The 23,033-nt window shown below is 37.5% G+C and overlaps 2 protein-coding genes across 9 annotated transcripts; both read right to left on the reverse strand.

Moving 5' to 3' along the window:
- Positions 1-728: 728 nt before the first annotated feature.
- Positions 729-11,236, reverse strand: LOC103992423 (protein-tyrosine sulfotransferase). Of its 5 annotated transcripts, XM_018829124.2 has the most exons (14): positions 10,920-11,236; positions 10,724-10,801; positions 9,241-9,313; positions 8,235-8,412; positions 8,074-8,145; positions 6,407-6,695; positions 6,167-6,325; positions 5,177-5,281; positions 4,932-5,079; positions 4,480-4,529; positions 4,335-4,403; positions 4,050-4,169; positions 2,116-2,286; positions 729-1,295 (listed from the first exon to the last, which is right to left on the reverse strand). In XM_018829124.2, exons 3-14 carry the CDS (start codon positions 9,287-9,289, stop codon positions 1,155-1,157), a joined length of 1,551 nt encoding a protein of 516 aa, XP_018684669.2. In that variant the 5' UTR covers positions 9,290-9,313; positions 10,724-10,801; positions 10,920-11,236; the 3' UTR covers positions 729-1,154. The 5 variants fall into 5 exon arrangements, with proteins under 5 accessions (XP_018684669.2, XP_018684670.2, XP_018684667.2 ...); XM_018829125.2 differs by lacking the exon at positions 10,724-10,801 and having other exon boundaries at positions 6,167-6,310; XM_018829122.2 differs by lacking the exon at positions 10,724-10,801.
- A 146-nt stretch (positions 11,237-11,382) lies between these two features.
- LOC103992424 (PH, RCC1 and FYVE domains-containing protein 1) lies at positions 11,383-22,523 on the reverse strand. 4 transcript variants are annotated; one of them, XM_009412113.3, is made up of 9 exons: positions 21,335-22,521; positions 19,793-19,879; positions 19,427-19,516; positions 18,954-19,034; positions 18,486-18,674; positions 16,302-18,398; positions 15,802-15,948; positions 13,227-13,516; positions 11,383-12,133 (listed from the first exon to the last, which is right to left on the reverse strand). In XM_009412113.3, the coding sequence occupies exons 1-9, from the start codon at positions 21,380-21,382 to the stop codon at positions 12,019-12,021; spliced, it is 3,144 nt and encodes a 1,047-aa protein (XP_009410388.2). In that variant the 5' UTR covers positions 21,383-22,521; the 3' UTR covers positions 11,383-12,018. The 4 variants fall into 4 exon arrangements, with proteins under 4 accessions (XP_009410388.2, XP_065048910.1, XP_018684665.2 ...); XM_065192838.1 differs by lacking the exon at positions 11,383-12,133 and having other exon boundaries at positions 13,233-13,387; positions 13,486-13,516; positions 21,335-22,522; XM_018829120.2 differs by lacking the exons at positions 11,383-12,133; positions 13,227-13,516 and adding an exon at positions 13,523-13,921 and having other exon boundaries at positions 21,335-22,523.
- Positions 22,524-23,033: the final 510 nt, after the last annotated feature.

Here is a 23,033-nt window from a genome sequence, read left to right on the forward strand (position 1 = left end):
CCACTCTGTAAAGTTAAAAAATTCTTAAAATGACTACATGAATGATTTGTTTCTAGACGGTTTTACCTTTATGCAATGACTATATATAATCTATATTCATAAGCTTGAAACGACTATAGAAATTAATCAAAATGAAATTATTAAGTAAGTGCTATATATTCTGTATAAAGAAGCATTATATCAAATTCTTGTTTACAATTTTGTCCGTGATAAGATGACTCATATATCTACATGTTTTTGTTTCAATGTCAACAAATCAGATCACAGTTCCTTCGAGTTGTTCACTTAATGTAAAAATGATGTTTTTGCTCTGTATGATCTTAGAATTGATTGGCTTCCTAGTGTGGAGGCTTTGATCTTCTCTTTTTACCCACTACTGTGTTTACCTTTTCCTGGTGTTTGTTCTCTCAAGTTTGTTGTAGGTCTTCAGCTTTGAGTTCCTAAACTACAACACGTTGAGTCTTGGCCAATGTTAAGATTATGATTTGCTTTTGAGAGGTTGATTTCAGCAGAACTGAGATAGAGTCACTTGGCAACTAGTAGATTTATATGTGGACATGTTTCATTATGTCAACTGGTAAAGTTATTGATTCTGTCAAGAGGTAAAGAGGTTTTCATATGTCATATTACTTATCTGGAGGATTGGTTGAATGATAAACATTTGCATGAAAATGGGATGATTGATTCTTTGGTTTGTTGCATATGAGAAAATTCATATGGTTGCCCTATTATAAATATAAACATCATCCATGAGTTGCAAGTATTCCATGATCATTAAAAATGTGTCCACACACAAACACTGACCTTTCTGCAAGTATTTGAGGAACACAGGCTACACCATGGTCATCACCATTTATGTGTGTTGAACTTGATGTTGACATGAGTAACATTGTTCTAAGTATTCATATGTCTTGAACAAAATCTCACACAAGGCTGCTGGCAAACAAGCTGCAGCACAAAATAATGTTAAATCCTGTCATTACACTGCATGCTTCTCTAAATTTCTGCTGCAAGAGTTGTGTGGTTCTGCCACTCGGTAAGCATAAATCCTCACCAATCAGGCCTTTGTTGTGTCATCTCCTAACCCACAAAACCTTTCCACCCAGCTATTAGTGTCAACATGAACAAGGTTATGCAGTTGTCAATCTCTATCACTATATCTTAAGTTTTTCGGTTCTTCTGCTTGTAGTTGTGGCCAGCACGATAAGAACGATAATCATTAGCAACGCAATGGCTAAGAAGAGCCTCCATGGTAAACATCTGTAGAAGCTGCCAGAAGCAGCCTTCTGCGGTTCCTGCAGCATCAGCAATAAGATCTATTGTCAGCCCAACTTTACAACATCGATATTATTACAAGTTGTACTCAGGCTTCTTTATCTTTTTCTGCACATAGAATGTTGCTGATAAGTTAAGATACATCAAATCAAGCCGTATGAAGTATGAACTACCAGCAGAAACAAGCACAAGTTTCAAAAAACTATCAGCTAATAAAGATATAAGCCTCTCAAGAAAATTGAAATCTCGGTCTAATTGAAACAAGAGAATGGCTCTCAATGAATAAACTACAAGAAATAATACAATGACCTAAATATTTAATTGCAATGGGTAAGATATGCACTTCTTCAAGAATTGGAATTACAAGCTAACAGAAAAATCAACAAATGCATAGAGCATAATGAATATTAACAAGTAATCATGAGCTAAATATTTCTGAATAATAGATAAGATACTTCAAGTACTACTCAATGATGAATTCATAAATAATATAAAAAGAAATTAACTTGGAGGATATCACAAGCATTTGTCTGAGTTCATGTTTTCATACAGATCACAGAAATATCAAAACATTTTCTCACCGCCAAACTTTCCACTTAAAATTTGCATCTTCAAGGTGTAAACCAGAATTCAATTAATTTGCACTGAAATATAGGAGGATATACATGAAATTTCCACCTTTCTCTATCTTGAACACTCTATTTTCTATGTTCTCACTAAAATATATTTAAAATCTATTTTCTCACTACAACAAGGTAGCTGGAAATGGAATCTCAAAGGACTAACATATTTTTTTAAGCCTCACTGTCTAATAAATAAAACCCACTGTTTAAGACTAACCACTTCAGCCATCAGGTCTCCATCTGGTTGAACAAAAATGTCTTCAGCATTTTGCATGAGATGTTTTTGCTGCAGCATGAATATATTTTGAGCATGTTTGTAAAGTTCCACATCAAGATTGTTCAGATATTGGATTTGCTGCAGAACCGTCATAGGAACAGAAACGCGTGCCTGAAAATCCAATTTACTTGCTGATCAGCACATGGATATCTGAAGCACCTTATCCCATTTTAGTCATGGCGTGAATAATACACCTAATCAAGAAACTAGCACATGAAAACTTTAGGAAATGCTTGTTTGTTGCATAAAATAACCCGATTTTGACTCCAACATAAGTACTCAGAGTGATTAAATATTCTAATAATAGGTGATGATCAAAGTAAAACAACACTCTATAAAGAAATAGAGAAGTGAATCTATGTATGGATGTCGGACACAAATATGGTTCTTAGAGTCTTACATGGCTAATATTCTAGTTTTGGTTTTGGAGATAAAAAGGTTCAAATTCAAGACAGCCACAGAGATACAGTTGCAAATTAAAAAATGATATACATTAAAATATTTTGAAAATTAGTCATCATGACAATATATATACAAAAACATATTCAACTATTTTAGAGTATGTTCAATTTGTCTCTTTTGTATTCTCTTTTACTTCTATTTGTTTCTCTTATTTTCTTCTCTCTCCTCTTCTCTTTCTTCTCATCAAAGAATGACTGAAATGTTGGAAACAAATCCTTTTTTGACTATGGGATAAGAAGAACCATAGGATTTGAATCCCACGACTGACAGGATTTAATAAATGAGGAGGTTTTACTTCTTCCGGTTATCTCTCACCTTATTTCTCTCAGGCCCCTTCTCCTCCGACCTTTTCTCGCTCATTTGCTCTCAAATAATGCCAACAGCAACAAAAGAAAGTGACTGGAGGTGTGCATGATGCTCTTTTTCCCTTCTTCTGCCTCTAATTTTTATTCTTTTCCGTCTTCTTCTTCCCTCCTCTTATTCTTCTTCTCCACCATGTGGAATCAACTAAGAATTATTTGGAATATTGCACATTGTGTCAACATAGGCTCAGAGGGGAATATTGCCTGGTCCAAGCACCATAGCAAAAAAGTACAAACCTGGAAATATATTAATGGGATAAATCCATGTCCACTTGCAATTAAGATCCCATTTACAGGCAGTAACAGTCAACTCCAAATTCCAACTTCAACGGCCTCAACCCAACCCCACCCCTGAACCACCTTTGCTTTATAGTGTATAGCATTTCCTATGCCTTTTAATAATGCTAAGAGATTTCAATAAGAGTTTAAGTTGTTGAATAATAGAACATGCGTGAAAAAGAAATTCCTGAATGTGAAAGAGCAACGTAACTCATCATAAGATGCTATTTAGAGAAGTAAAACACCCATTATTACTACTAAAGATTCAATGGCGGAAGGTCTTTTCACCATCTTCTGAACATATAAATAGTTACTTAACTGGCACCAATAAAATCTACACATCGAACTTGAGACCTTTGCAATTGGTAGTATTATGCCAGACAACTGTGTACAAAAAGGAATATGAGATAAAATGCAAAAACAAAACATATTGTGGGTAACCAGTTTTTAGGCACTTGCAATTGCCAAGGAAATATGAATCAAAAGAACCACTATATCTATGTCCAGGCTATTTCTGTTGTTCTTGGCTCCCTAGAAAAAAGCAATTACAGTAAATAACTAAAGATGACTGGTTACGAAGTATAGAAGTGTAGGAGAGAAATTTTTTAACCGAGTACCCGACTGAAAGTATTTGACAACTGATCTTCAATATCATGTTAGTTCATGGGAACTTGCACCAATATGCACAAATTAGTGAACACAATGAAACATTAAGAAAGGTGTCAGTGTACAATAATAATTCAGAACTTCTTACTATCTCCCGCAGCCTACCTGCTTTGAGAAGTTTACAGGAGCAACCCTTTTCAGAGACATAGTACGGCGAGATGCTTGAGATTTTCGTAAAGTAGAAATGCATGATTCATAGATCTCCATCAACGTTCCAACCGACATCTGACAGTAATGAAGATATTACTTGTGCAGAACAAAGAACAACATGCCAACAAAAATCTGAAACTAATAATCTAATAAAGAAATGAAACAAAAGGTATCAAGTCCATGATTCAATAATAAAAAGAGCAAAATTTTAATCAAATTAAACTTTATAAATGGTATTACATTTTCTCTTGTCGGTTCAAAATGTGTTGGAGAAGGAACTTCACTGTCTTTTCTAATGTTGGTGCTACCCTGTCACAAAAACAAGGCATGTAATAGCTTCATAAATAATCATTATAAGTAATAAAGAGGCTCTATGAAGAATTACCTCAAACTGGTTTGACCCCTTAGCTTTGGGATCTGGAAAAGAAGTTGATTCTGCAAATAAGATTAAAAATGAATAAGAGTTTCCAAGTGTTTTTGCCCTTCTAAAGTCATTTATACAACAAGAATTAGCACAACAAGACAAGTGAAGAATATGTTGCTATAACCCAGACAAATTTTTTGGTCGGAAATTATTTGGCCAATGGTGGCTTTTTTTTCCATTATTTGAGCAAGTAATCAGCTAGGAGAGAAAAGGGCTCACAATGGACACAAAATATTATACCTTATGCTATATCAGGACTTGCATCTTTTGAATCTCATGTAGTTTAACTGTCCTCACATGACAGCATGTGTCAAGTGATATGAGTAGCACGATATAAAGCTCGGTGCATATAAAATAAATACAAAAGCAGTGATACTTCATGATTAACAGTAAGAATAAAGTCTTCAGTATACCAGTTTTGTTGGATATTGCCTGCTTGAAATCAGAGTTCAAGGCTTCTGACTGGGAGAGAACTTGTGCTCCAACCAATTTAGCAAACATGGTGGCAGATTTCTTGTGCTCTTCAGTGAGGCCAACATATAGCATATGATTCAACCTACGCTGTAGCATTTAGAAGCTGCGACTACTAGTCAAAACAAAGAATGATGTGCATAAATCACAGTAGTATGCAATGAAATCTGGCCTCAGTTAAGTGCACCTTTGCAACTTCAAGTACAAAATGGCCAAGTTCTGGGTGTTTCTGTACACAATTACGCACATCATGTGAATCTACCGTATATGAGTTGTTCGTTAGTCCTGCTACCTGTTGTATGACTTTGTTAAAATGAAATCATATGTTGACAGTACATTAAAATCTCAGGAAATGAAATTTAACAAGGACTGTTCCACATCCAGTTAATGGTACAATGTGGATATCACCTGACACATTACCTGAATGGAATCCACAGAAGCAGTTGAAACAAAATATAACATATTGAAATAATGCATGGATCACAAAGTTGACATAAGTCAAATGAGAACTGAAAGCAAAAAGAGGAATATATTTTGAGATCTAAAAAACAGCTTTAGTAACAAAAACTGCAAGTCAAAGGCTTGATCAATAGACGGACTTAAAGATCAAGAAATTAAAGTTACATCTATTAATATAATAGAAATTTTCTTTTTGTGTCAGGACTGCAGGGTGTTTAATTTTTCTTCTCTTTTGCATTTTTTTATAATTTAACAGACAAAGCATCTTCATCCAAAAATAAATTTAACAATAGTTTTTGCCTAAAAATCCTTTGGACTGTGCATCCAAACAAGTTAAAGCAGACAGAGTTCATCATTACATTACCAATATAATCTAATTAGTCTTAAAATTATCATCACCATGAAGTCCCTTCAATTCTCAGAACAGTACCAACACAAAACAAGTATAATCTACAAAAGGTACTTAACTTGAAGCAATTTGATCTATATCAATTCTTGAATTCTTCCTTTTTTTGGGAAAAGCAACACCTTGATGATCCCTATATCTATATGCAACAAAATTTTTAACTAAATATAAATAAAACAAAAGAATGCCTTCTGTGAAAAAACAAAAGTGAAAATTTAGCTACATTTTTCATGAGCAGGAATACTGCCCTATTTGTGTTGCACTAGTTGTAAAGGGAAATTCTCTGAAAAAAGAGGTAAAGATGAATCGCACTTGAAACGTTGCTCCGTTGTGAATGATCTCATGAGCCATGGGATCATTAATGAACTCATGTAGGGGCATGACAATCTCTTCCACGTCATAGGGATTGGTGATTTCTTTTATCTTTTTAGGTCTCCCAAGTTCTCTAGTATCCCTCTGTACACCATTTTGCTGAAAATGGTTAGAAAGAAATTATCAAGAATAAGCCAAGAGAAAGCTACATGAAGGCACCAACAGTTTGAGAATAAATACCCGGGCAAACAGGTCCTGTCTCATCCAAGGAACTAGATATTTCCATGGCCATATATCCAATGTACTGACACCACGAGACTTGCGGCGTATTTGTCCAGGCATCTTGGTTGCTGAAGTTAAATTTGGATGACCAAGAAATCTAGCTGCGACTTCCACAGAAAACTCATATGTGCTGAACACTCGATCAACTGGATCCCTAAAGATTGTTACAACTGAGGTCCTATCCTTAGGCAGTTTGGACAGCAAACTATAGTCATCATGAGTAACCATCAAACTGCAATTTGGTTTCCTAGATCATTGAGTTCAGCTATTAGTGTTAAGTATCACAAGAAAAGTAAAACAGCCATTCTAAAAGCACACGTTTTAATTTAAAAAAATTTTATGTTTCGAGAATGATTTTCCACATATTCAGGTACTTGATAAAGTTTATGAAAAAGATATCACTCATGTATGGCCAAGTTAGATTTTAAAAGCCAGTGTGCTGATTTTCACCAAACAAAATAATTTAAGTAACTTATTTACAAAGGAATTATATCATGAAAAAAAATATAAACACAGGAAATTTCCAACACTGGCTTTGCTGATGAGATTTTAACAGATTATACTATTATGAATAAATGCTAATAGTAACAATTTTTGGTTCTTGTTGCTTATCCATGCTGACCATCACAGATGTCTCACTTGCTATGTTAATATATGTTCATCTTATTCTTGTTTGACTGAACCCCTTCCTGCACCCTGGCAACTTGGATCTCTTATTCTGCTGAATACTATAAGGTTCCACTTGAAACAGTGGTGAACAAGTATAGCCTTGAAGACATAATCATTTTTCATCATAATTGTTCAAAACCATATTCATAGTTATTACTGATTGGAAACCTGTACAAAGTACTCATCAGCTCTATGAAAAATTCCTCTTCAAACCGGCCTCATAATACTTCATCTCCTTCACTGGATTTGTCAGGAATAAGAAGCATGCTTTAACCCAAGTCCTTGGCTATATTCTATGGCTCACTGATTATATGTATATCAGCCGTAACTGCAGGTTCCTCCAAATTTTTACTAGTGACTTATTGTTCAGTCAACTTCTCCTCTCTATAGAGTCTCAAACATAGTGGTGTCTGGCAGATTTCCTTAAAAAATGCTCTCCAAAATTCCATAGTGCAGAATCATACCATCTCAATTATTTATGCATCACTTTGTCATTAAAATTTGATGGATACTCTTGAACACTCCATTGCCTGATCACAATAATCATACCACTCATACACCCAACACAGTGTCATATCTTGAACTACCAACCCTTCAAACAAATTTTATCCCTTCTGCCAACTTATAGAATTTATACCATGCATCTTTAAATCCATCAGCAAGTTAGGAACATTCACAGTTAGTTGTTCTTTAAAAATGATCCACAATGATGCTTACTGCAAATATATTTCCTTATAAGTTATACCTGCATGTTATGGCCCTCATAGTTGCATGCTTAGTTCCGCAGAAATAGATTTACTTATTTTGGCCTAGACTATTTCAAGAAGCTTGCAAGTGAAATAGTAAGGAAGCATATTAACCACTAAAGAAAAAGCATCAAGCATCAAAGAAAACAACTGTGTGACAAAGTTTAGCCTATAGTTAAATTCCAATTACCAAGGATTAAGTAGAACTACCTTGGATCAAAATGTAATTTATCATAGGAACGAGGGCATTCCTGAGCACTTGTATAAAGCTTTCTCAAAAAGCTGTCAGTGTGCAAGTACATATCAGCAAAAGGGCTCGATATAAGCAAAAACATGATCCCAATCAAGAAACAAGGAAATAAGAACCCCACCAATGGAAGTATGTCCGTCCACCAGTTCTTGGAACATGCAGAAAAAACAGCAAATCCTTTAGTGTTAACTCGCCTTCTTTTGTTTTATCTTCACTTGAATATTCTACCCAATTTCTGACAACACTTTCACAGTGGAAATAATCATCTTCTCCACAAGACACAAGTAATAAAGTCGATGCTGGCAACAAGTACAAGTTTTAATACCCATTAGTTAGTAAAGTGACCCTTCATGAAGTGATGAAGAAATCAAAATGTTGAAGATTTTCCAAATAAAAGTTTCAAGCAAAGCAATATTAAGTTTGATAGATTGTGGATCTTACCAATTCATACTCGTACAATCTATCTTTTATAATTGACAAAGTCTGAAAAACATTCAAAACACACTCACCAAAATTAAAAGGCATAAATATTTCAGGCTATTCCATTTAGATGTTCATATATCGCATTAACAGTGGAAAAAAAGAAAGCATAACTAATCTAGTTTTGCATGCACCATGAAGGTAAAAGGTTCCACTAGAAAAATGTTGAAATGCGAGAAAAGGTACATGACATTACACTGTCAAAGAGTCCAAAGAGATCCAAAGCAAAAACCAGAAACCTCCTTTCAAGCAGTATCAGCTTTGCTGTCCAGACTTCAGGAGATAATGCATAACAAGACAGGGAATGCAGAAAGATAGCAAAGAGGCATTAACTTGGCAGGTGATACAAATGTAGTGCTAAACTGCTAATATCCAAAATTAGAGAGAGCAAATGAGTGTATCAAGGAGATAACACAAAACAAGACAGGAAATGTAGAATATAATGAAGAGGCATGAATTGGCAGTTGATGCTACTGCAATGCTGTTATCCACAATTAGAGAAAGTGCAAGGGTGCAGCAATATAATTGAAGAGAAAACAACTCGTACTGGATGTAACACAAATTACAGCAAGAAATTGATGATAGTTTATAGAGATTATTGTTCAGCAAGGTACAGTAAAAGACAACCAAACAATAAAACAACATACCCAAAGAGAGGACGATAATCAACATGTGATAGTTATAAATGAATGCCATCCTTATTCCCTTATGTGACAATACCTACAAAAGAATAAAAAAAACATAAAATCAAGGTTTTTACTAAAAGATTAGAAAAAAAAAAACATACCAGAAAGCAAGGATTTTAATTTTGAATGATACCGCCCATACCGGGAGGTACGTACCGATCCACCAGCAAACCGGTACGCGGACCACCCGCTACCGGGCGATATCGTCGATTGGGCTGTTTCCGCCTCATTACCATCCGAAATCGATCGGTGACGGTCGATTTCAACCATCGCCACCCGCTACCGGGTGGTATTAGCCGAAAGAAGAGGGAGAAGAAAAAGGAGAACCAGAAAATCCGACGCCACTCTCCCTCAACGATCTCGATCCGTCGCCACCCTTCCTCGCTGGACGTCGCGGATAAGATGTCACCTTCTCCTCGTCTGAAGCGACGAGGCCTCGACATCATCAGCGACTTCTCCTCATCTGTGCGGGGAGAAGAAGCCTCAACGACGTCGTGGGGAGAAGAAACCAAGCATCGTTGGGAGAAGGAACCCTCGATTTCTTCTACCCACGCGGGTAGAAACATGAGACGACATTGCCTCGTCACCCTGTTTTGCACGGGGAGAAAAAACTGACTTCATTGCCCTGTTTTGCACAGGGAGAAGAAACCAAACTCGGTTTCTTCTCCCCACGTGGGCAAAAACACGAGGCGACGTCGCCTCATCACCCTGTTTTGCACGAGGAGTTCTCCCCATGCGGGCAAAAACATGGGGCTATGTCACCTCGTCGCCCTATTTTGTGCAGGGAGAAGAGTGTGTGTATATATATATATATATATATATATATATATATATATATATATATATACATATACACACACCGAGTGGTATATCAAAACGTACCGCTCGGTATACTTGTTTCATACCATACCGAGGTAAGCTCGATACTTCGGTATGATACGAAATTACAAACATTGCCAGAAAGAACAACAAGAGATTAAGCCCCATCTAGGCAAGAATTAATATATAAAAAAAAATCAAGAAAACACCACTTTGAAGCACTGTATAATGTCATCCCAAGCAAGTCATCATCTTAATGGAAGATAATATAATTTTAATTGGATCAATCCTTTTATAGCAAATTCGATTGATTATTTGCTGGTCAATTTGAATAGGTAGGTTATATCACTTGATAAGACAACGTGTTAAGTTCATAGGATGGATCAATCTGGCATATAGTTTGATTCTGCTCAGTCTCTCTTACCTAAGTAGAATAAGATCGATTTTTTTTATTATACTTGCTTGTTTTAAAGTTGAAAAGACCATGTCGTAGGAGAATTTGCTGCTTGCACTCAACGACAGCAGCATTGAGGGTAGCAGTTTCTTTTTGGCGTAGTCATTGGAAACAAAGAGAGTTATATCCACACACTAAAGCGTGGAGAAAGATAAAGGAAAAAGACAGAACCTTTGCTTAGTCATCTGCTTAGGCTTGAAGTCGAACACTGAACTTTACTGTTGTAATTCGCAGCGGCCAACCAGGGGCCTGAAAGATCCGCAGATCCGCGTCGGGATCGGCCGAGGAAAAAAACCGGGATACCGATATAAAGATCGGCTTTCAGCGCTGCAAAACATTGACAAAAGAAAGGGAGTAAAAGGCTTACCTTATACGATACCTAGACCGGTGCTGCGGCGGGAGACGGCGGCTAGGGCTCCGGGGAGGGACGGAAGAGCGGCAATGTGGTTGGTAGTCGCTATGGGGAAGAGGAAAACGAGGGAGGGAGGAGTGGGTTCGCCTCCGGCCCCCGAGGCATTGGCAATCGAAGACGAGCGGAAGCTGCTGCGGGAGCTTCGAAGTCAAGGTCGGTGGACGTGCTGATTACCAGACTCCGGATTGCAGAAAACCGGGACCCACCACCAGAACCAGCGGGTAGAGAGGACATTCTTGTCTAGCGGACATGTACAATAACCAGGAAAAGGAACGACGCGAGACGCATGAGCGGCCACCGGAAAATACTTTTAATTAATTTTCTCCCTATAAAACCAATTAATGTGATTAATATATAATAATTCTACGATATTCACAAGGACTAAGGGATCACACTCCACAACAAAGACAACGTAACAAGAGAGAAAAAACAAATAATATTGAGATAGAAAAGTTCACAGAAATCCACATTAGTTTCTCTGCACTTCAAAACGCGTAAGATCGTGAGTTCTGCAATAGGATGATAAGCATCCATGATGAAGCACTGTTCCAACGTATGCAATCTCATGCCAACCCTTTCTTATTGAGCGATCAAAGAACAGTAATAACTTTTTTTTTTGGGAACAGTTTTAACTAGAGAACATTACTAACTATATAGGTTATACTACCTCCTATGTTCCATCCATGACTTCGATCATATAAAGTACAACCTACAGACGACATATGATGAAACCTCAACCGAAAAAAAAAAAAATTCATGTGGATCTTGGGCAAAAAAAATTAGGAGCAAGGATGATACATAGCATCTCGGCAAAGAGCAAGTCAGCCTGTGATTTGGGGTTGACAAGAAAAGAAAAAGCAACTGCACAAGCATCCCTCTAAGGCAGCAGCAAAGACAATTAGCGACGTGTGGCTATTTATCTTATCAAAACTGCTGGTATGTGCATCATCCACCGGTTGGTAGGTATATTTACAGTTACCGGAGGGGAGGGGTGGGGGAGGAGAGTTTGTGGCACCACTGCTTAGTCAACCAAGCCTTTCTTCCTGCAAGATGCTTAAGTAGAGCCAGTGGTAGAATTTTCACCGCTAAGAATGGTATATTTCTCCTGAAGCCATGATCGATTCTCTGACCACCACTTTTCTGCTTGTTGCTCACTAAATCTTTTTCGGCTGCAGAGAAAACAATAGACTCATCAACAAAGCTGCTAGGCATGACAAAATATTTTAATAATTTTAATGTCTTGTTCATGCAGTTGAAAAATAAGTTCCTGAAAATAGCACAACCAGTTGGAATGTTTAATGTCATGTTAAATTCAACTAGGACAATAACCTGGATTTTGTTTCAGCACAAACAATTTTGTTTAATGTCATGTTAAATAGCACGAACAAGTAATATAGGTCTACTATCATAACCAAATTGACAAAATGGACATCATATCTAATTAAGTGGAACAATAGAACTTGATTACAATGCACAAAACATAAGACAAATCACTTCTTTCAATTGTTAAGCCAAAACTGTGGAGTATTGAGACTTATGGATAATAAGAACATGTCTTGAACATAATGGGAGTAATAACTTTTGTTATCCTTTTCAAGACTTGAAAAATTGTGAATGGATATTCTCAGTGTCGGACACTTGAACAAGGCTCAGATGAAGTTAAAGAACAGAGTCCAAGTACAAAATGTGTAGGAGATACAACTGAAGACGCTTACAGTCCCAAAATCAATCCCTTAGTTAACCACAGAAGATGATGTAAATAGAAACTTAATTATCAAAATCATTATTCAACTAGCTCTACCATTCAAGAGCCTGGGATATTTTCATCCCAGTATCATGATATGAATTATCCTTCTTTTACTTGTATTTTATGCAAGCCGACATTAATCTGAGAGTTTTCTCAAGTGTTTACCCTAAATATGAGAGTGACAAAATAAAGTGCTACCCTTTCCTAATGAAAGGTAAAACTACCAATGCAATGGCTTTATAGAGTTGCTTATATCTGAACTGCACTGGTGACATTATTGGGCAGTAAACGCATGCAACAAAGTTGACAGATAGACCCAAAAGAAATATTAACACTAGAGAGAGAATCAAATTTATGTTGATTACAAAAAAAAAGAATATGTGATTTAAAGTGTCAAGAGTTCCATACATTAGACAGCAAACTAGCATCTAATTTCCATGTTTTATGATATTACTCCTATAAGAAAGAATATTGAGGTAAATAATGACAAATGCATAAGAGGAGACTGACAATACCTAAAGCGCACTCGCTTGAGACACTTATTGCCTCCAGGCAAAAAAGATATGGTAAAGTAAACACCTGGTTCAGCCTGTTCAACCCATTCTGCTGCTTCAGGCAATGTGTGATTTCCATTGCTGGCCAGTGGATTACCCAAGTTACTGTTTGACTCGGAAACCTGTGAAGCTAGCAAGTTGCTTGTTATGTTGTCACTGGAAGGAAGTTTTAATGAGTCAGATGTATAGCTATATCCACAGTTATGGGAAATCAGACAACCTTCTGGTACTCCTTCAGCCATAACCTTAAGCTGCCAAAGATGTGACTGGAATTAGAAACCCAACTAGTAGAACACCGAATAAAATTGCAGCATGGTAGCATGAAAAGAGACTTCTGATGCATCTTGCCACCTCGGCATACAAGCCCAGATACAAATTAAAGGATCAGTTTTCTGGTAGCTTAAGTTAAAGAAACTAGTCCTGCCTACAGTGCATGGTACATAACTAATATAGAAATGAGTTAAAATACAGTACTGCTATAAAAATTGTTGGGACTAATAGTGGAAGGTATAATAGTGGGCTAGCTGTGGTGATATATGATGAGGTTTTCTACTAAGGATCTCTTGAAGACCTTGCTACATTTTACTCTCTTGGATCCTAGATATAAGAATTCTTCCCTGATCCTGTACATATTGATTCCGACTGCAATAAACTACCTGCAAGCAGAATTCATCTGAACATAGGATTAGATTACCAGTTACTCAGTAAAAGAAGTATACAGTATACTGCAATTTATAGATCAGTGATCCTGTTATTTCCCCCGCCAAGTATGATGAAAAATGTACTTATGAAGTTCACCTCTTAAAAGTTAAAGCAGTATCAGTCAACTTCATTTGACATATGATCCACAAACCATTTCATAATAAAAGATACAGTACAGAACCAGAATAGGCAAAATTGGTGAACCACCAAACAAGTTCAAGCACCAATCAGACTAGAATGTATTGACTGTTAGTTCATATCAAGGATTAGCTTAAATCCTTATATGTTCATTTAAGTAACAAGTAAACTTACTGCATACAATAAACTTTCATGTGTATGTTTTTTGCTATTAATATTAATTTGATTGATGGGAGATTAATAGGAACTTAGTCTACACTTGAACGATAGAGACAAACAATAAAAAATATCTTGAACACGGCTTTGGAAATGCTAAAACAATGACAAAAATCAATTATGATAGATGGACAATTGGTTCCGAAACATATAGGCCATAAGTATCTTGGATCAATTTTTTAGTATAAGAGGATGTTGATAAAGATAATTTATAGATTTATAGCGGGATGGCCACAATGGAGAAGGTAATTAGTTTGATATGATCCACCACTTGGACTGGTCCATACTGGGCAGTAGTAATCGTTCTAATGGCCAACCACAGCACACAGATCGGCCTCTTTTTTGTGATCCTGGTCCACTTCAGCCTTTATTCTTTTTTTTATTTAGGTTTAAATCTCTCACACATGCTTAAACTCTCACAGACACTCAGTGAGATCTGATTGCTTTTAGTTTGGCTAGTGATAGTGTCTTAACAAGAGCTAAATGTTAAGAGAAGATATATGTAGCTGACCGTATATGCTTGGGACGTTACAATTTATTGCGGATGCTACTCCACATGGTCATAGATTTTCCATGTTGTAAAATCCCAATAACTCAAATATAAGGCTAAGCATGTGTTAAGAATCAGATGTTAAGCATTTAGAAGAAATATACAAAAATTTAGGGTTGTCTAGACTCTAGACTCTAGACAAGAATAGTGAGATTGACATGTAGAGTAACTAGGGAAAAAAAGTTTATATTTATGAAAATTCGGCAAATTTTGTAGAGAATATTTCACTGACTATTGTTTATATTTATGAACAACGGTACGCTGAGCAGTTCATATTTCACCGGTCCAGCTATGCACCACTATGGAATTAAACTGTACCATAAAAGGTCTAAAGAGACACTTAAACTAATATTTTATGATTTTTCCTAAACATATACCATAGCAAATGATCTTAAACCGACATGCTGTAACATTCCAAGATGAGATAACTACAGGGTAGGTATATAATCCCAGAGATCTAGCATGCAACAAAAGCACACTTTTAAATACCAGTACCAGTACCCACCCCAGAATCTTATCTAAATATTACCTACCAAATTAGTATGGTAAGTATACCTCAGCACAACCAATAAACATTACTATATTTTATATAACATGTCATTGCTCAGCAATATGATATACTGACATGCCGTCAGAAATTATGATTCAAAGTGCTACAGAAGTTCAGAAGTAGCAACTATCATGACAATTTCCATGTGCAAAAAAGAACGTGATAGAAAAGGAAGTCCAACGTGAATAAGAAATTGGTGTCGATTTTTTTAGTATAATAAACCAAGAAACCATCAAATGTGTAAAACTTAATTTTTATTCTGCAATTTCAGAGAAAAAATATGCCCAACATGTTCATAAGAATAGTACCTAATGCTGATCGATTAACTTTTGGAATCAAGAGCTCCACAAGGAATACTATGTGTTAAGAAGAAACTCTACCTGTGAGGTTAGAGACTTGATTACTTCCTTTGCAGCCTTGCACTTCGCAGTTTCTTCACTAGCTATTGCTTTGGTGTCTATCAACTGTTTTGTTGCTTTCTGCAATTCCACTTCTAGAAGTCGTGATTTACACATTAGCTCAGCTACCTACAGAAGAAAAAGTTCCAATTCATGGTACATAACTGATCAATTATGAGGCACCCTGATTGATGAGAACCAAGATTTCAAATGGAAATTTTAATCACAATTGAAATACAGAACAAAAGACAAATGTTTCCATCGATTTTAACTGATCCTTGCAGAAGCAAGAGCAACAAATATGATCACCAGAGGCTGTCAATTATCAATAAGGCAAGAAGCTGATGTCGATGTCCATATTAATAGTTTTTTAAGTACTAAAGGAATATGCAGTCTAATTCAGTGGAATTAGTAAAGCTTGTTGAGTGCATCAGGTGAGCTAAGAAACTAAAATTACCTACTTGAAGTAACAACATACTAACCTGTGCCTGCAACATAATGACTTCTTGTCTTAGATCCTCATTATTTGGCTTCGAATCAACATCCAAAATTTCCATGCAAGTAAGATCAATTCCAGGTGCTGTGGGCATTGAATGTGGTGAACTTGGCTTACATGATGTAGGGGATGTTGAACGAGAAGCTACTCTTGAACCCGGGACAGAAGCAGAGAATATTTTCTTTGAAGATGCTTGAAGAAACTTTGAAGAGCTTGATGGGTATAAGTTTCTCAATTGATTTGGCATTGGATTATGCCGCCTATTATTTGATTCCCTAGAATCTCTACCCTCACTTTTAAAAGATTCAACTGAGGAGAGCCTAGAAAACTGTCCCTGCATTCTAGGAGCAAGTGAATCTTTGTCAGCCAGTTCACCAGGCATCTGGTTTGTGCTTCCACTTTGATGCTTTGGAAATCGAGGAATTTTACCATCCCCCATTGCCTTCTTAAGCTTGGTATAACATTCATCACATACACGATATGGCTTATTAATATTTGGTGCTAAAGAAGCTCCAGTAGATTTTTTGCTGCTACATGCTTTGCAAAAGACTGAACCACAATTATAACAATTATGACGCTTTCTTCTGAAACCAAAAGGGAGATGACAACCAGCACATACGGACTGGTCAGCACTACAAATCCACTTGTGAAGACAGATGACGGCAGTAAAACTTGCACCACATACAACACTCTTCACTTGTTTGTCTTTCAGAGCTTCAACAAGTGTTGGAGTATTTCGGTCGTCACTATCACCATGGCCTAAACGGCCATTTGTTCCTTTGCCCCAAGTGTAGACTTCAGTTCTTGAGGTCAATACAGCAACATGATAGGCACCACATGATATCTCTTCAACAAAACTATTGTAAATCTTTCCTTCAACACACGTAGGAAGTTTCCCATCCGCTTCAGGATTACCAAGTTGCCCATAGACAGTACTTCCCATTGTATAAACACGTCCAGAAGTTGTTAAACCAATAGTTATGTCATGCCCGCAAGCTACCTTACAAAAGCTATCAGAAAGAGATACTACACAAGTTGGAAGGAGTCTGGTTTCTCCGTCACCATGTCCAAGTCGACCTTTATCGCCATCTCCCCATGTGAATAGCTTCCCTGTTGAAGAGCTACCAGAATCAGAAGATGCATCCAAAATTTCCACAATTGCAGCAGTGTGCCAAACACCACAAGCTGCACGGACAGCACGCATTCCTCTGAGAGCTTCAACTTCTCTTGGTATGTTTGTGCTTCTACGATCTCCATGACCCAGAGCACCAAAGATTCCATCACCAAACGTAAACAGCTGTCCTGCAGATGTCACAATGGCCGTATGCCATGGTCCACAAGATACAGAGGACACATGCTGACCTTCCATTGGACCACAGACTTTCTTAGGAATCCAGTGACTCACATCACTCCCATGGCCCAGGAGACCTGAACTGTGCACCCCATCACCCCATGTATATAAATCACCTGACAAAGTGACAGCACATGTATGATATTCTCCGCATGCTACAAGTTCAACATTCATACCACTTAAGGCATCAATGAGCTTTGGCTGGGAAACATCAGCATCATTTCCATGACCAAGCCTACCTCCTGACTCCTCTCCCCAACTAAAAACCTCCCCTTGTTTGGTAACTAAAACTGCATGCCCCCTACCACAAGCTAGATTGTGAACATCAAGCGCTACTGCTGATTCTAAGGCTTTTGGCAATGATGCATCAATCTTAGCGGTCGATGAAATTCCAACCCTTTGGAGACCACCACCAAGAACCCCATCACCTAAACCTTCTCCCCAAATGAAAACATCACCTAGTGCATCAAAATCCTCATGACCTGATCCATGGCTTGATGAGCTAACAGCACTAGATAGACTTACTCTAACAGTGTCAACTGCAGAGGCCTGGCCATTTGCATTATCTGCCGCTCCTGATGAGTATGAAGAGATAGATTTACCTAAAGATTCTGAATGAAACAAACTCCTGGCTGGTGCAGTATACAATATCACATCAGAAAATACTCTTCCCAAACTTTTGACTGGATGGCTCTCATATGGAATATTGACTTGTTGGTCATCTTTGGAATCCTTTAGAAACAAAAAGAAAAAGGGTCATCTAGTAACCAGTGAGATTAATACATTGCAGAAGTTATACTAAGAACAGACTTGCCTAACCTTATGGGAGATATCACTACCACTGAAGGGCGATGTAAACGGCGAGATTTTCTGAATATGCGTGGATGGACTATCAGAGGAAGTCCTATCACCTCTTGATTCGGATCTCAACTTCTGATGACTTCCATGTGAAATCAATGCCTTCAGTCCAACAAACCACACTTCAGCTTCATCCTTATCCTTGCAGATCTGTTAAGTTCAGTTCAAGGAAACAGTATCACGAAAATGTGCTTCACAAGTAGCATAACGATATATGCAAATTGTGCAGTATATCTACACCCATTAGTCTATTTGTGCATATGAAATTGTACATACCATGAATATATGCATTATTAAGTTTTTTTGTGTATCTCAAGTGGCCACTTTCGGAAGAGAAATTGCAGAACATTGTCCAAGAAAATACAAACAATAGAATGAAAGCATGTCCTGCCAGTGGGTAAAAGATGAGGAACAAGGATGGGTGCCTACCAGATCTAGCGATCTGTCATTGTATATAAGAGAAAATGACTGGTATTCTTTATCGGGCCGTGGATACCGCTGAAATATTGCCTGAAAGAAGAGCCACAACACATAAAATTGTCTTCACATATACAACACTACCTTCAGGAACATTTGAAAAAGATACTGAAATAATTAAAACAGGATTTTGTAAGTTCAATAATCAAAGATATAAAACATTCTAGAACCCATGTCATGAAGACCCAAGGGACAAACAACAAAGTTCTATTTAGGATATGTCATCAATTTTCATGGTAAAGAAGAAAAGGAAAAAAGAGTACCTAAATACAGCAGGTAAGTGTTTATGATGCATGATAAAAACTATAATAATCTTATGCAAATAAAATACAAACTCTTCATAATATATATAGTAAGAGAACTTGTTAGTCAACATAGGAAAATAAACATTAAGAAGATATATGAAGATGAAGAACTGAACTTACAGTACGCTGCCCAGGTATGATTTTTGAAACCTGACAAAGTTTAAGCTGTTTCTCATCCTTTCCAGAATACCAAATTAGTAAAGATTCATCCTGGAAAAATTAGAAAATAATCGAATGAGACAAAATTATGAACCAAAAAGTAAACAATCCTCTGGTTAGATACATATAGCTTCCTGATTTCTTATTCAGATTATAGCTGGTTATACGACACCTTTAACAGCAAAAGAGAAAAAAAAATACTATCTGCAGCAATCATATATAACAAGAAACAATTTCTAAGATTCATTAAAAGTTAAAGGGCACATACAAGCAAGAATGAATAATGACATAAGTGTACTATCCATCTAGGTAAATAAACCAACTTACATTAGAAAGCCTGAAAGGACAAAACTTTGGCTTCCCTCTTCGCCCATACTTCAATAGATGTGCTCCTTTCTTTAAGGCTGTGATTGCCTGGGCATCCTGATATAGTTAGCATCAACAGTACAAAAATAGCACTTGGCAAATTGTGCCAAGCATTTGTTCTTATATCTTGAGTATAAAAAACAAGAGAAAGAGAAAAATAAGAGATACAATAGGTATGATTTGAGGAAAAGAAATTCCAGAATCAATCTTCAGTGTCACCAAAGATAACCAGGGACAAATTTCAGATTTTCATCCCATAGCAGCCTAAAATTATAGACAAATTTTTAACTGGGTTAGTTAGCTAACCGTATAAAGTACCTGATGGCACACAAGTCAAGGAGTATGTGCTGCATAATAAATGCAGGTGTCATAGAGAGAAGGCTCGATCTCATGTGCAACAACAACCAGCTTCAAATAGATTTAGCTAAAGACACTAAAGTTGGAGTTAGTTTGAGTCAAATGATTTTTGAGAAAAAACAATTTACCCACTTTTGGTTTAACATAATTTTACAACACCACATGTGGTTAAAAGGATGGCACTTTACCGACCTGAGGCTAGATCCGTCTTGCTTGGTGCTATCTCTGAAGGGGCCAATTCAGTTCATAGAAGTAGGGCCATTATGGGGGCGGTTTAGGGTCCACCTGCTCCATAACAAAAGTCATATATGATTGTTTGGATGCTATTTGCTCGTGCAAACCTATGAGAGCTTGGGGGTGAAAGATCTCAGGGTAGTTGTTCGAGGCAAGAAGTCACTATTAGTTCAGGTAGTAGCATAACTTCTAAGAAAAGATATGTTTACATGGGCACTTTAGCCAAGCATTTCAATCACCTATGATGTATTTCTGCAGATATATAAAACAGAAGAACAATGAAAATGAACTAATCTACACAATTCCTCAATCCAAAAATTCATTTTCATTGCTTATCACATGCTTTCCATAGCACAAAATCCAGAACAAGAATGGCATCATAATACATGTGTGTCATGAACCCCAATGAAAGATATATATACATATAACTTCAGAGTTCATATGCATCTTTTACTCAATGATTTAGCAAAAAAAATGTGTATTCACAAATGATATGAAAGATCTGCCTGGGGGACTATGCACAACAAGGAGTTACCATGGGAATCAAAACTACTAAACACTCACTTCATCAAATGACAAGGATATAGCTAGGAAATCAGCACAAAAGAACCAGATTCAAGATGGATAGGCATAGGTTTATAACAGGCATCTCCTATAATGAGGGGGTGTTAATTTAATCTGAAAGTTCAAAGAGGAAGAGGACATAGGACAAGGAGATTTTTTGCACTGGAGACCTCCAAGTTTCGAGAGGATGAGATAAGACTTTCCATGCCAATGTTTACATCAAAAGTCTAGGATAATAGATTGACCGTCTCTATTTGTTTTTCTAACAAAATGACAAGGAAACATAAGACAACAGTGCATACAAAAAGGAGATAGTGGAAAAAAAAGACGGATGCTGCAAGATGATACCTGCTCAACATCCCTCTCAACAGAACCATTTCTCAGAGGATCTGCCATTCACCTACTGGAATTACACAACACATGCACAAAGAACAAGCCTCGTCTGCATAATGGCCAGAAGATACAACGCTGCCAGAAAGTATCTGAGGCTGCCCCATAAACGAACTCGAGATGAGCCTTCGCTTATGGAGCAGAACTCCACATAATAATTCACTCTATTCCATCAAAGCATGTGGAAAGACCAAGAGGGATGAAAGCCCCCACGATCCAAGCATCCAAATCAACAGCAGCAGAAACTGCAGTTTCAACCCACGTTAAAGCCTTCCAAGATCAACGAACCCCAATGCCGGTGTTTCCCACACTAAAAACGCACAAGGAAACAAAGAACAGAATATTTTTGCAAGAAATTCCGACCACTTCAGGGGATCTTTCCAGCCAATTTGCTGAAACAGCTCCGGAGCTAAGAAATAACTCAAAGATCTTGATGGGAACCCTAGAAAGTCGTGACTCCCGAAAGAAACCCTCGAACTCCACGAGACGCCACGAAATTGACCAGGCTTCCGAATTGGGGCCTCCAAGGAGACGAAGGGCTGCCGTGGAAGGACTGTCGACGGGATACCCTAATCCACGACGAAGGCGTTGGAATCTTGGGTCATGGACGAGGGCGTTTCAACCCAGGTTAAGGCCTTCCAAGATCAAGAACCGCAATGCCGGTGTTCCCCACCCTAAAAGCGCATAAGGAAACCAAGCATAGGATGACCTCACGATAAATTCCAACCACTGCAGCGGTTCTTGCGACCCTATGGGTGCTGAAACAACGCCGGATCTCGGGAATAGCTCAAAGATCTTGACGGAAATCTTCGAACTCCACGACACGCCGGGAAACCGCCCAGGCCTCCGAATCAAAACACACGGGACATCCAAGGCGAAGAAGGGCTACCGTGGACGGACCGGCGACGGAATGCTCTAATCAACGACGAAGGCGATGGAATCTTGGATCATCGGGCTCGGCTGGACGAGGGGAAGCGATCGGCCCCGCTTGTAGGGAATCGCGCGTTATTCTGGATCTCCGCCGCGCACGAGACCGAGAGATGATCTGATCGAGAGCTTCGCCGCCCAACGAAGCAGAAGAAGAAGACAAAAGAAGAGAGAGAGAGAGAGAGAGACAGGTGACGAATTCAAATGCGGTGATCCCTGCAATTGCTAACTTGCGCCCCTCTCTCTCTCTCTCTTTCATTCTTTCCCGTAATTAATGAACACGTCAGCAGCAAAACCCCGTTAAAGCTGAGATCAAATGCACATTAAATTAAACGGGCGGAAGAAAGAAACACGCACCGAAAGAACCACCCAAAATTCTCTCACATGAGACTGTCCTCCGGGACCCGCTGACGTAGACTTCGCCACATAGGACGAGAAGCCAACGGTGTCCTGCTAAATTTATGGGGAGCCACACGTGCCTTTTCAGAATTAAGGAATTATATCACTTTAGAGAAATAATTAGATAATTAATTTTATTATTATTAGTAGGCAAAACTGCATATTAAGTAAGTGTTTGTCCAATTGGTCTCTCTAAATTTATAATTAGCATATATATGCTTGAATTTTTTTCTACATCAGTTAACTTACTATTTAGAACTATAAATTATATTTAACAATATAGGGATTTTTATGATAATCAAAATTATATTATTTGAATGTAAAATCTTTG

This window comes from Musa acuminata, chromosome BXJ1-7, assembly GCF_036884655.1.
Source record: "Musa acuminata AAA Group cultivar baxijiao chromosome BXJ1-7, Cavendish_Baxijiao_AAA, whole genome shotgun sequence".
Lineage (NCBI taxonomy): Eukaryota > Viridiplantae > Streptophyta > Magnoliopsida > Zingiberales > Musaceae > Musa > Musa acuminata.